Source organism: Apodemus sylvaticus, chromosome X, assembly GCF_947179515.1.
Source record: "Apodemus sylvaticus chromosome X, mApoSyl1.1, whole genome shotgun sequence".
Lineage (NCBI taxonomy): Eukaryota > Metazoa > Chordata > Mammalia > Rodentia > Muridae > Apodemus > Apodemus sylvaticus.
Genome location: NC_067495.1, coordinates 13,388,809 through 13,404,294, shown reverse-complemented (window position 1 = coordinate 13,404,294; position 15,486 = coordinate 13,388,809). Strand labels below are relative to the sequence as shown.

General features: G+C 39.4%; 1 protein-coding gene across 1 annotated transcript in view; it reads right to left on the bottom strand.

Moving 5' to 3' along the window:
* Positions 1-15,486, bottom strand: part of Ccnb3 (cyclin B3) — a 37,727-nt gene that overhangs the window by 15,103 nt on the left and 7,138 nt on the right. The window contains exons 4-5 of the mRNA XM_052171622.1: positions 4,655-7,130; positions 3,003-3,116 (exon numbers count right to left, since the gene is read on the bottom strand). Of these exons, the coding sequence (XP_052027582.1) occupies positions 3,003-3,116; positions 4,655-7,130 (2,590 nt within the window). The remainder of the gene's footprint in view (positions 1-3,002; positions 3,117-4,654; positions 7,131-15,486) is intronic.

The window sequence follows — 15,486 nt, the reverse complement described above, 5'->3', positions numbered from 1 at the left end:
TACGTTAAGATTTCCAGTGAGATCTACCAGAGCCAGACTGCCTACATGCCTGACCCCTTAGCCGACCCCTACTGACAATGTGGTATTCTCTGAGATCAAGTTCTGGCATGGGCCCCAGAGCTAATGTGCTACCCCAAAATCTCATGGCTCCAGTGAGTACATCCCCAGGTACAAATCTATATTTCAGCCCCAGTCTCAATCCCACTCACCTCTACCTGAGGAAGGTGTAGCATTCTATGCCCCACCTCTAGGGAACACCTTCCATTCCCACTGAGATCCCACACCTACTGGAATAATAGACTATTTTTTAAAAATCATGACCTTCAAAATTCAAGCCTACTGGCTAGCTTTCCTTATTCTGGAAGATGCTGTGTATGTTACTAGGGAAGAAAAATTAATGAGTGTTACTCATCTGTGAACTCTGAAAGTATAATGACAACTACTCTGGCAAGATATTTCCCCTGGTACAATAGTGGAGTAGATGTTATGGAAGTAACCAAACGCATTCTGATTGGATTTAAAGCCAGTCCACAAGGTAGAAGCCATATCTGGAACCATTACTGGAGCCCAATACCAGGGGCTAGACAAACCTAAGGGAAAACCTAACTGCTAGTCCATTAAAAGGACATAGTATTAAATCATCGTCTAATAATTGAATGCTGCATCTATAGATTATATTCACCTTTCAATCCTCATCATAGAAGCTTCGTTTTTAGCAGAGGGGCAATTGACTAAGATCCAAAACTAGTCATTATGCTGAAAATAAGTCACTATGGAATGATCAGCCCCAAATGGCTCAGGGATGAGTGTAGAAGGAGTAGAAAGACTGTAAGAGTCACAGATGATGGTTGATTACATTGAAAGAGTATTTTCCTGGCATAACAAACATGAACACATCGTGGTTGTGATGAATGCACAGGACCTGCAAAAGCTCTGCCCAGATAAAATCCCAGCATGTAGGAAGAAAGTAGGCATGAAATACCACTTCTAGGTGAGGATCTATTGGCTATTTATAGCTTCTGAGAAAGGGAAAGTTCATTTTCTTTAAGAATGTGATTCTTGATATATCAACCATGCTCTAGGGGTGGTTCTATACCCAAGAAATAATATTAGGCTAATATATATTGTACTTGATGGACTTAGAAAAAGAAGACACAAAGTTGAATGCTTATATAGGTAGGGATGGATCTAGGAAGAGCTAGGAAATGGTGTGACTATGTTCAAAATACATTGCTTGAAATTCTCAAATAATTAATAAAATAAGTTGTTATTTAAAAAAAGATTTTAGAGAAAGAAGGATGGGCAGGGAGAAGGGGAGGATCTGGGAGTAGATGAGGGAAGAAAAATCATGATTGGAATATACTGAATGGCATATGGCTCATGTGGAAAGGTATCACATGATGCCAATAACATATGGCAGACAGGAATCACAGAAATCGAAAGTACTATGGTCACAAAATACCCTCCACAAGGATTCCTTCGATGACTGAATCTCCTCTTACAAAACATACCTACAAAAGGTTATTCTATTTCCTGGTATCACCTCAAGTGAGGGACTAAGCCTTTGGGGAACATTCTAGATCCAAATGATAGCATAAAAACTCATGGAAAATCTGAAACTTGTTATCAATTATGTAGAAATATGGGTATAGTAGATACCTAGTCTATGTCTGACATATGAAGCTAGTGCATTACTGTGTAACTGAGCCCTTTATCTGAGGGATCTGATGCGAACTTTGGGTGCCTAGTGTCAGAAATGCATCAAACTGTTCAATAGTCATTTGTGTTAGAGAAATGGGCAATTGCTGCTGTACAAAATGTTGTATTAGCTTTGGATGAAAAAAAACCACTCTAATACCTAAAAAAATAACAATTACAACTTACTTCACCTTAAAAAAAGAAGATACTATATGAAAAAATTTATTTTCAAAAAATAAAACTAGGAAACATGGAAAACATTTTCAGATTTCATCTAATACTATTAAGCCAAGTCATGGTTAAGGGAAAAACAAAACAAAAAACAAAGATATCTCCTGGTTTCTCTAAGGTACAGATGGTCATGAATTATAATATTTCAACTTAATTTTCATACTTTATGATAGGTAAAAATCAATATACATTTAGTAGAAACATAATTGCTAGTTTTTAAATTTGATCTTTTTCAGGGCTAAAATATGTATTATAATCCTCTCTCTCAATGCTGGGTAGCTTTTCAATTAATTTACAGTTAATATATTCTGGCTGAGAAATGATATTTCAATTTTATACAGATTTTATCCTCTTCATACACCAATAAGTATCTATCTGTACATTTAAAAAAGCATGGATTCTAAAATCAGGTAACCAATTCTCTCGAGAAAAAGTGTGAGATGTGTATTCACCATCATATATAAAGTCTGTTAAGATTTCTACTTGGTAGATAATCTGACCAATTACATTGAAGAGAAGAAATTTTGGAACTAGTGAATATTTGAAGCAAACCTTTCATTTTCAAAGGCAAAGAATACTGCACCAAATTTGAAAGTTGAAACAATGGGTGTGATTATTACACACAATATCAGAAACATGGGAAAACAAGGAAAATGACCTCTAACAGAAGTTACTCAGATACAAGGCACTTAGGATTTTTATGTCTTAGACTATCTGATGAACAGCTAGATGTTGCAAAGTCACGGTCTTCATGGTAGTCAGATTTTTCCTTCTATTTCAATTCTAGCATGTAATATATGTGACTCTGGGTAGTTTCCCCTACAATACAAAAGGGAGATAATAATCTCCACCATCAAAACATTTTGGATGAATTAACATAATGTCAACAAATCCTTTTATTATTGGTCAATTTAATTGTGGTCAACACACAATAAGCTACCAATAGATGTTATTCACTGATATGGTTATTTTCAACTCACTATAGGTCCCTTCAATTTATATACTGAGGAAGAGAATGAGAAGAAAAGGAGAGCTAGAAATTACTGTCCACTTTCAGCAACCTTCATACCGACCTCTCTTTCTTTCAAGTAAATGAAGATGTCTTTGGTATATGAAGAGTTCAGTGGTGGACTGTAGTCTTCCGATTCAATACTTTCCAGTGTGTCACTGTCATCCAGTATGATTATCTGCTTAGAAATAATCAAAAAGACATTAGAAAAGGATTTCAAAGAAATATTAGTCCACACATACTTATTTTCATTTCACTGTCTTCTATTATGGTTCTGCAAGCTTCAAGTATTCTGAACAATCACATATCATATCTTGGCCCTGCAATCTGCAAACTGTTCTGCAATCAATATTTGCCTATTATATGCCTGTTCTGCCCCAGGAACAAGGCATCCTTTTTACATGTAACTTCAAGCCTTTATTTTACATGTATGAGTGTTTTACCTGCATGCTATGTATGTGCACCATGAACATGCAGTGCCAGTTTGAGGACAGAAGGCATTAGATTCCCCTGGAACTGGTATGATAGTTGTAACAAGTCATGCAAGTTCTAGGGACTAAACCTGAGTCCTCTGCAAAAACAGCAAATATTCTTAACTACTGGGCCATCTCTGCAGCCCCAATTCAAGCTTCTCTTATAACATTTTTATTTTATTATTTCAGCTATGTCATTTGCCTTCTAACATCTCATACTATGCCTCAGTCTTTTGATCTGCTCTGATTCATCTTAGTAGTCTACATGTAAACCTTTATCTAAGTTGTTTTGCTTCTAAATAGGGAACAATTCTCCTTCAACTTGTTAAATATCATGTTTATTTCATTCTTATAATTTATAACTTACTTGTATTGTGCTCCAATACTCTGATCTATCCTAATTCATCTTAGTAGCTTTTTCCTGCATCTAAACATATATCTAGTTTGTTGTGCTTCTAAATAGGGGAACATTTCTCCTTCAACTTGTTAAATATCATTCCTTTATTTAATTCTTATCATTTATGACTTAACTACTTCATTTCCTGGGATATATATGTCTCAGTACTTTGGCCTTAATGAACATAAGTACTTTCTGATTGCTAAGCTTCATCATGATAAAAATCATAAGTTAAAAATATCCTATAATATCAACTTGATATAAGAGGAAATTTTCAAAGGGTCTAGTAACTTTTTTCCATGTCATGGGTAACCTTAGGGTATGAAAATGAGAAATGGGAGATTATGCATCACTTCTCATTAAATAAAATAAGAAAGTAGCTAAAGAAATATCATTTCTTCCTAAGTAGCAGCTCCTTCCACAACACTGTCTACACTGTTTAGTTGCATATAAAGAACATATAAAAAGAACACTTTCGATGTTCTGGAGTTATGGCTCAGTAGCTAAGAGCATCTGCTGCTCTTGCAGAGAACTTAAGTTCAGTTCCCAGCACCCATTTTGGGTAGCTCACAACTGACTATAACTCTAGCTGGAGGGATTTTTCAATGCCTCTGGCTTATACAGATACCTAAACTTGCATGCATAGACATAGACACTGGCAGATAGGCAGGCAGGCAGGTAGGCTGGCAGACAGTCAAACAGATACACACTTTATTAAAATATTTCTTAAATAATCTCCTTGGTAAAAGATAATTTATCTTAAATTAGATAAATCATCTTACCTAAATTTTTAAAAGCCCCTTATTTATCTAATTTTTTTTAAAAAAAAGAAAAAGAAAGAAATACCTCAGTCTCTTTTCCACCCAGAGTTGACTGAAAGCTGGAACTAGATACATGTGGATTGGAGTTCATGACAGGACTTAATTTCTCTAAACTTGACATGACATCACTGGAATTGTCTTTTCTGTCTTTAAAAGCATTGCTGAACATATTAGGGCTATTCTCATTTTCAAAGACAAGGAATGATTTGAAAAATTCCTCTTCGTCAACAATTTTACTCTCTTCAAAATTCTGTAGATTTGTAAAGGCCAATTGGTCTGCAGCAATGAGTCCATGACTCCGTGCTAATGCCCTCTCATAAAGGGTATCCATGTTGAGCTCCTCAACAGTTAATGATGTTCTGGTTATTTCACTCTTCTCAGCGTTAGGCTTATGATCAAAGGATAGAGAATCCTTGGGGCTTGACTTTTTAATGCTGGGATTCTCCTGCAAGGCCAAGGGCTCCTTCAGAGTAGATTCATCAGCTGTAGTATTCTCCACCAATGCCAATACTTCCCTCAAGAGAGTCTCTACATTACTGGGTGGATTCTCTTGAAAGGCTAAGACCACCCTCTCCAGCCTGGGATTCTTTACTAAAACAAGTAGCTCCTTCAGAACAGTCACCAGCACAGCTCTATGCTTCTCCTGTGAAGATAAGGGCTCCTTTAGAGTTGCTACCTCATTAACGCTGGACTCTTCCAAGGACAAGGATTTCTCAGCATGAGCTTCCATGGCAATAGTATAATTCCTGATAAAAGTCTCCTTAATAGACTCATCTTCTGTGATCAACGACTTCATGAGGGCAACTATGTTCTCAGTGCTGATTTCTTCCTGAATGTTTAAAGGTTCCTCCGAGGTCTCTGAGGCCTCCATGGCCTCCTCCATAGTGCCAGAATGGTTCTGAATGTGAGGTGACTGATGACTAAGAGGGCCATCAACATCACTTCTGGTGTCCTCATTCAATAATTTCTTTAAGAGGAATTCCTGTTCCAGAGCAACCGTCCTCTCTTGGCTTGATTCTTCAGAGGAGGAGTGTCTGTCCTTACAAAATAGCTTTCTTAAAAAGGACTCCTCTTCAGAAACACTGTCCTGGGAGACAAACATTTTTGGGGGGGAGTAATTGTTGCTATCAACCTTTTCTTGAATGTCTAAAGACTTATGGAATTTCAATGTATCTTCATCAGAACTGAAAGGAGAAAATAGGTCCTGAGAGAAGTTCTCCTCATCACTTGAAGCCACTGATTCCTTACTATGTGCTCTTTCTTGACTGGTGATTGTCTGTGAGGCAAATGACATCGAGAGGGATAGTTTTTGTGAAATTAAGCAATTTTCATTTGGTGGCAATGGACTCTGCAGGAACCCAGGTGTAGGTTCCTCCCTATATGATCCACACTTTATAGAAAACAAACTTCTATCTTCGTCTATCGTTTCCTGCCACTCTGTCTGTGCTTGTTGTAAGGTTATTGTGTGACTAGTACACTTGCTTTTCAGTAAAGGTGTATTTTCTTCTCCAAAGGGTGGTGGCTCTTTAGTCAGTGACTTTGCTCCTGAAGTAACTGTTGGTGGATTTTTCAAGTGGAACCCTGTCTCTTTAGTAATAGTCTGCTGCATCTCTAACTTTATAGGCTTATTGCTGGAGCCTGGCTCCTCGCTGACGTGCTGTTTCTTAGAAGCTGAATCTAACTGAAAATATGAGTCCTCATCTATGAGAGGCTTTGGTGTGACAAAGCGCTTCTTCAGTGTTCTGGACAATGACTCAGGACTGTTATGCTTCTTTCGCAGTGTAAAAGACCCCTGGAAAGGGGGATCTTTCTCAGTGGTAGACTTCTTAAAGGACAATTGTTCACTAGTGACTGTTTCTTTTACTGCAGAGTTACTGGAGAAACCTCTCCTTTTAGGGAGCTGTTGCTGCTTTCTTAAAGGTGAGGACTTCTTCAGGTAAGGGACCTCCTCCATGTTATGCTGCTTCTTCAAAACTGTAGCTTCGGGAAAATGTAACATCTCCTCACTGGTAGGATTTTGCAGAGCCAGGGATTTTTTCACAGTGGATGCCTCCATTTGAGGAATATGCTTGTCTGGCAGTACAGATGGCCCATGGAAATGGGAATCTTTCTTCTTAGTAGTTGACTTCTGAGAGGACAATGAGCCATTTTTATGGGTGACTGGCTGAACTTCTAGTGGCCTCAAAGTTTGCCTAGTTACCTCTTCAGGTTCCTCCTTCTCTTCAGAAGTCATTAGCTCTTCTGAATCAAACTCATTGAAATCTTCAGTTTCCTCCAGCAAGGTTAGTGGCTCAATTAGAAGTGTCTCCTGATGAAATGCACAACTTTTTAATGTCCTCTTCATAAAGCATGTCTCTCCACTATCAGACTCGTCATTTAAAACTAATGTCTTTTGAAAGATAGCTGGTTCCTCAGTAGTTAGTGTATTAGGTTTGTTGGGTATATCCAGAACAAACTCTTTCTCCATGTTTGACACTGACGTACCACGTCCCATCTTAGAACTGTAAATAAAACAAAGTCTGGGTAAGAAGAATGTAACTCCTAGTCCTCACCCACCATTTCATACTGTTGCTGCATTAACCAAAAGAAAAGGAAAGGACTTTAACTCCAAGACAGTGCAAAGGGTTTAAAAAAAAAAAAGATGTCAGTCATACCAAATCAAGTTAGTAGCACACAGTATAGTTTCTATTTCTACATCCTTACACTTTGTACTTTTCCCATGAAATCCATGTTATACTTTCCTAATATAGTTTATTGCCATTACTTACATACAATGTTCCTATTATAATACTTATTTGGATGCATTATCTGCATATGTATTGATCACTCTCGTTAGAACTAGTTATTTATCTTTGTCTATCAGTACCATGCCTCTGATAAAATGCATGTTGAAATCATTATTGTTTGAGAGATGAAGATAATTAGAGATGAAGGCTAGTAATTAATATTGATGGTATCTAACAATATTCTCTTTACCAAGAAGTATTTAGAAGTTTGACTCTTCTTTAGTTTTAAATTTGACTTTTATTTTCAAATGATTTGATTATAGTACGTTGATCACTCATTAATCGGGGAATTCTATTCAAACCACTATCCTGAACACAAGGGATAAATGCCTCTAAAGACTACATAGCATATAATTCAATCCACACAAAATATACAGGATGCTAGGGTAATGGGCAGCAATTCTCAAATTGTGGATTGTGACCCCCTTGGGGGTTGAAAAATCTTTTCACAGGGTTCACCTAAGACATGGATATTTACATTACATTTCATAGCAGTAGCAAAATTATAGTTAAGAAGTAGCCACAAAGATAATTTTATGGTTAAGGGGCACCACTACATGAGGGAAACGTATTAAAGAGTTGCAGCTTTAGGAAGGCTGAGAACCACTGATATAGGGAGAGCTGGAAATTAAATGTCTAGATATAGTTTGTTTTGAAAGTGTTAACATTTTTAAAGCTACATAGTGGTAATAGCTCTAGAAAAAAATTAAACCACTGTATTGTAAAAGATAACAGAACACCAATAGCGTATGCTCTAAGATCAAAAATTGACAAACGGGACCTCATAAAATTACAAAGTTTCTGTAAGGCAAAGGACACCATCAAAAGTACAAATCGGCAACGAACAAATTGGGAAAAGATCTTCACCAATCCTACATCAGATAGAGGGCTAATATCCAATATATATAAAGAACTCAAGAAGTTAGACTCCAGAAAACCAAACAACCCTATTAAAAAATGGGGTACAGAGTTAAAGAATTCTCACCTGAAGAACTTCGGATGGCGGAGAAGCATCTTAAAAAATGCTCAACTTCATTAGTCATTAGGGAAATGCAAATCAAAACAACCCTGAGATTTCACCTTACACCAGTCAGAATGGCTAAGATTAAAAATTCAGGAGACAGCAGGTGTTGGAGAGGGTGTGGAGAAAGAGGAACACTCCTCCACTGCTGGTGGGGTTGCAAATTGGTACAACCACTCTGGAAATCAGTCTGGCAGTTCCTCCGAAAACTGGGTACCCCACTTCCGAAAGATCCTGCTATACCACTCCTGGGCATATATCCAGAGGATTCCCCACCATGTAATAAGGATACATGCTCTACTATGTTCATAGCAGCCCTATTTATAATTGCCAGATGCTGGAAAGAAGCCAGGTATCCCTCAACAGAAGAGTGGATACAAAAAATGTGGTATATCTACACAATGGAGTACTATTCAGCCATTAGAAACAATGAATTCATGAAATTCTTAGGCAAATGGATGGAGCTGGAGAATATCATACTAAGTGAGGTAACCCAGACTCAAAAGGTGAATCATGGTATGCACTCACTAATAAGTGGATATTAACCTAGAAAACTGGAATACCCAAAACATAATCTACACATCAAATGAGGTACAAGAAGAAAGGAGGAGTGGCCCCTGGTTCTGGAAAGACTCAGTGAAGCAGTATTCGACAAAACCAGAACGGGGAAGTGGGAAGGGGTGGGTGGGAGGACAGGGGAAGAGAAGGGGGCTTACGGGACTTTCGGGGAGTGGGGGGGCTAGAAAAGGGAAATCATTTGAAATGTAAATAAAAATATATCGAATAAAAAACAAACAAAAAAATTAATTTAAATGAAATGCCTTATTAAGATTCTGCTCAGCAAAACATGTTCCCAGCCCTTCCTGATTCATCTCCAGGTCTTCAGATAGTCTAGGTATAATAAGAACATACATTGTCTGGAGCTAGCCTGTCAAGATTCAAATCCTTATTTAGGGCTTAGATAACCTCAGGCAAATCAACTCAGTGCTTTTGGGTTCCCTACCTATAAAATGAGGATAAAATTAATAGCTCTTTAATAAGTTTGTTGTATACATCTAGACAAATAGGTAGACCAATGAAAAGATGGGCAGACAACAGATAGATCAAAAGCTGACAGACAGACAGACAATAGATGGACGGACTGATGAAAAGATAGACCGGACAGGCTGAAAGATGGCAGATGGACAGACAGATGAACAGACAACAGATAGACAGACCAATGGACAGACAACATAAGACAGACTGATGTACAGAGGGACAGACAGATGGACAGACAGGTGGACAGACAAAAAGATAATAGTACAAATAGACCGACAGACAACAGACTGACAGACAACACAGATAGACAGATGGACAGACAGACGGATGGATGAACAGATGGATGAACAGACAGAGGGACAGACAGACGGATGGACGGAGGGACAGACAGACTAAAAGATAATAGATGTACAGATAATAGACTGACAGACAACACAGATAGATGGACGGATGGACAGACAGATGGGCAGACAGACAGACGGATAACCAGAGGGACAGACAGACAGAAAGATGGGCAGACAGACTAAAAGATAATAGTATAGATAATAGACTGACAGACAACAGACTAACTGACAGACAACACAGATAGATGAACAGACAGAGGGACAGACAGACGGATGGACAGACAGACAGATGGAAAAGACAGACTAAAAGATAATAGATATACAGATAATAGACTGACAGACAACAGACAGACAGACAACACAGATAGACAGATGGACGAATGGACAGATGGATGGACAGACATACAGATGAACAGAGGGACAGACAGACAGATGGACAGACAGACTAAAAGATAATAGTACAGATAATAGACTGACAGACAACACAGACAGATGGATGGATGGACAGATGGACGGACAGACAGATGGACAGATGGACAGATGGACGAACAGATGGACAGACGGATGGATGGACAGAGAGACTAAAAGATAATAGATGTACAGATAATAGACTGACAGACAACACAGACAGATGGATGGATGGACAGATGGACGGACAGACAGATGGACAGATGGACAGATGGACAAACAGATGGACAGACGGATGGATGGACAGAGAGACTAAAAGATAATAGATGTACAGATAATAGACTGACAGACAACAGACAGACAGACAGACAACACAGACAGATGGACAGACGGAGAGATGGCTGAACAGATGGACAGATGGACAAACAGATGGACAGACGGATGGATGGACAGACAGACTAAAAGATAATAGATGTACAGATAATAGACTGATAGACAACAGACAGACAGACAGACAACACAGACAGATGGACGGACGGAGAGATGGCTGAACAGATGGACAGATGGACAAACAGACAGAGGGACAGACAGATGGATGGACGGACAGACAGACTAAAAGATAATAGATGTACAGATAATAGACTAACAACAGACAGATAACACAGACAGACGGATGGACAGACAGACGGATGGACAGACGGATGAACAGACAGAGGGACAGACAGACGGATGGACGGACAAACAGACTAAAAGATAATAGATGTACAGACAACAGACAGACAGACAACACAGACAGATGGACGAACGGACAGATGGACGGACAGACAGACGGATGAAGAGAGGGACAGACAGACAGATGGACAGACAGACTAAAAGACAATAGTACAGATAATAGACTGACAGACAACACAGATAGACAGACGGATGGATGGACAGATGGACGGACAGACAGACGGGCGGATGGACAGATGGACAAACAGATGGACAGACGGATGGACGGACAGACAGACTAAAAGATAATAGATGTACAGATAATAGACTGATAGACAACAGACAGACAGACAGACAACACAGACAGATGGACGGACGGAGAGATGGCTGAACAGATGGACAGATGGACAAACAGACAGAGGGACAGACAGATGGATGGACGGACAGACAGACTAAAAGATAATAGATGTACAGATAATAGACTAACAACAGACAGATAACACAGATAGACAGACGGACGGACAGACAGACGGATGGACAGACGGATGAACAGACAGAGGGACAGACAGACGGATGGACGGACAAACAGACTAAAAGATAATAGATGTACAGACAACAGACAGACAACACAGACAGATGGACGAACGGACAGATGGACGGACAGACAGACGGATGAAGAGAGGGACAGACAGACAGATGGACAGACAGACTAAAAGACAATAGTACAGATAATAGACTGACAGACAACACAGATAGACAGACGGATGGATGGACAGATGGACGGACAGACAGACGGGCGGATGGACAGATGGACAAACAGATGGACAGACGGATGGACAGACAGACAGACTAAAAGATAATAGATGTACAGATAATAGACTGATAGACAACAGACAGACAGACAGACAACACAGACAGATGGACGGACGGAGAGATGGCGGAACAGATGGACAGATGGACAAACAGAGGGACAGACAGATGGATGGACGGACAGACAGACTAAAAGATAATAGATGTACAGATAATAGACTAACAACAGACAGATAACACAGATAGACAGACGGACGGACAGACAGATGGATGGACAGATGGATGGACAGACAGAGGGACAGACAGACGGATGGACGGATAAACAGACTAAAAGATAATAGATGTACAGATAATAGACAGACAACAGACAGACAGACAACACAGATAGACAGATGGACGAACGGACAGATGGACGAACAGACAGACAGATGAAGAGAGGGACAGACAGACAGATGGACAGACAGACTAAAAGACAATAATAGTACAGATAATAGACTGACAGACAACACAGACAGACGGATGGATGGACAGATGGACGGACAGACGGACGGGCGGATGGACAGATGGACAAACAGATGGACAGACGGATGGACGGACAGACAGACTAAAAGATAATAGATGTACAGATAATAGACTGATAGACAACAGACAGACAGACAGACAACACAGACAGATGGACGGACGGAGAGATGGCGGAACAGATGGACAGATGGACAAACAGACAGAGGGACAGACAGATGGATGGACGCACAAACAGACTAAAAGATAATAGATGTACAGATAATAGACTGACAGGCAACAGACAGACAGACAACACAGATAGACAGACGGACGGATGGACAGACAGACGGATGGATGAACAGACAGACGAACAGATGGACAGATGGACAAACAGACAGAGGGACAGATGGATGGATGGACAGACAGACTAAAAGATAATAGATGTACAGATAATAGACTGACAACAGACAGACAGACAACACAGATAGACGGACGGACGGACAGACGGACGGATGGACAGACGGATGGACAGAGGGACAGACAGACGGATGGACGGACAAACAGACTAAAAGATAATAGATGTACAGATAATAGACTGACAGACAACAGACGGACAGACGGACGGACGGACGAACAGACGGACGAACAGATGGACAGATGGACAAACAGACAGAGGGACAGATGGATGGACGGACAGACAGACTAAAAGATAATAGATGTACAGATAATAGACTGACAGACAACAGACAGACAGACAATACAGACAGACGGACGGATGGACGGACAGACAGACAGATAGACAGATGAACAGACAGAGGGACAGACAGACAGATGGACAGACAGACTATAATATAATAGTACAAATAGACTGACAGACAACAGACTGACAGACAACACAGATAGACAGACGGATGGACAGACAGACGGATGGATGGACAAATGGATGGACAGGCGGACAGATGGACGGACAGACTAAAAGTTAATAGACTGACAGACAACAGACAGACAGACAACACAGACAAACATGGATGGACAGACAGATGGACAGACGGATGGACAGACAGACAGGTGGACTGATGAGCAGACAATAAACAGACTGAAAGATGACAACGGGATGGACAAAAAGATGAACAGACAACCAGACAGACTAACAGACAACATATGGACAGACAGACTAAAAGGTAACAGACATGCAGAAAGATGTCCAGATAACAGACAGATAAAAAGACCATGAATTCTAGAAGTGGTTGGGAGAATACCTGAGAAGCTTGATTGGGGTGAAGGGGCTAGCAAAGATGCAGATATAGTATACTCTTTTATGAAATCTTCAAGTACAAATATATCTGAAGAAGAAATCAGATTCATGGACCTGATATAAACAACATCTACAAAACCCTAAAGTTAAAATCATGTTTAACAGGAACAGAATAATGCCTAACATTAGCAAAAAGGCAAGAATGACAAACTTTGGGTGGTTCTATATTTTACTGACATTCTAGCTAAGGCAGTTAGGTAAGAAAATTAAATAAAGGCACCCTATTTGAAAGAAATAATCAAATTATGTATATTACCATATATTTATGGTAAAATATATAAATATTTATATAATATATATAAAATCCTAAGGCATCCACACAAAAACAGACAATAGATAAGTTAAGCAAGATATCAGGAAAAACTAGATGCCCACATGCAGAAGAATAAAAATAGACCTTTATCTATCACAATGAACAAAAACTATACTCAGGTTCACCAAAGACCTCAATTTGAAACCTAAAACACTTTAAAACTGCTAAAAGAAACATCAACTGTCCCTTATAAGATATAGAGTTAGAAAAGTACTTTCTAAATAGGACTACATTTGCTCAGGCATTAAAGGCAACAACTGACAATTGGGACTTCATAAAATGTAAGGCTTCTGCACAGCTAAGGAAACAATCAACCAAGAAAAGATAAGGCTCACAGAGTGGAAGAAACTGTTTTCCAGCTACACATTTGACAGAGAATTAATATACAGAATACATAAAGAACTAAAAGCCAAGTCAGAAAAATTGGGTTATGGATCAAAACAAAGGGTTCTCAACTGAAGAAATAAAATGGAAGGAAATGGGAGAGAAGTACAGAGGGTCAGGAATTTGAAAGGAGGGGAGTAGCATTGGGGGAGGGAGAACTGGGGGTAGCCACTAGAAAGTCCCAGATGCCAGGGACCCAAGAGGTTCTGTATTAATATTTTAGAGGTAGGTGGGTGGCCCATCCCTCAACTGGGATATGGTCTTTACAAGTTCAGACACTATTGCTGATACCGAGAGCTCCCAGGGACTAAACCACTAACCAAAGAAAACACAGAGTACACATGGCTCCAGCTGCACATGTAGCAGAGGATGGCCTTATCAGGCATCAATGGAAGGAGAGGCCCTTGGTCATGTGGAGGCACAATGACCCACGGTAGGGAGGAATAGGTGGGTGGGTGGGGAAACACCCTCAAAGAGGCAGGGGGAGGGGATAGGGGGTTTGTGGAGTGGAAACTGAGAAGGGGGATAGTATTTGAAATGTCAATAAATAAAATAACCAATAAAAATAAATAAAAAATAAAAAAATAATTTGCTAAGAAATATCTCTAAAAGTGTTCATCATCTGTGGCAATTAGGGAAAAACAAACTCAAACAGCATGGAGATTTATCCAAGACTAAGATAAATAATAACATTTGATCATAAATGCTTCTGTGGAGAAAGAGGACTCCTCATTCATTATTGGTGGGAATGCACACTAGAGCAGCCAATCTAGAAATCAAAAAGCTAAAACTAAGTGCACCATATGAGCCAGCTGTATCACTCCATTGACCACAGGACTGGACATCCTACTCACGAATCTTTCTCAGTTATGTTCATTGTTCCTCTATTCAAATTAGGTCAGAAATATAAAAAAAAACTCCATGTCCTTCAACAGATGAATGAATAATGAAAAATGTGGTATGTGTACATGGAAGAATATTATCCAGCTGTAACGAAAAGACTGAGATCATGAAATTTGCAGGAAAATGGACAAAACTAGAAAATACAGTGTTGATTAAGGTAACTCAGACCTATAACAAAAATGCTGCATGTTTTCTATCATCTATGCTTCATAGTTCCAAACTATCAGATAATAACCAGATATACAACCTGCAGTGACCACAGAAAAGTGAAATAATACCATTGGTGGTGAGGATGGAGGGAGAAGAGCAGGTACAGGTGATAT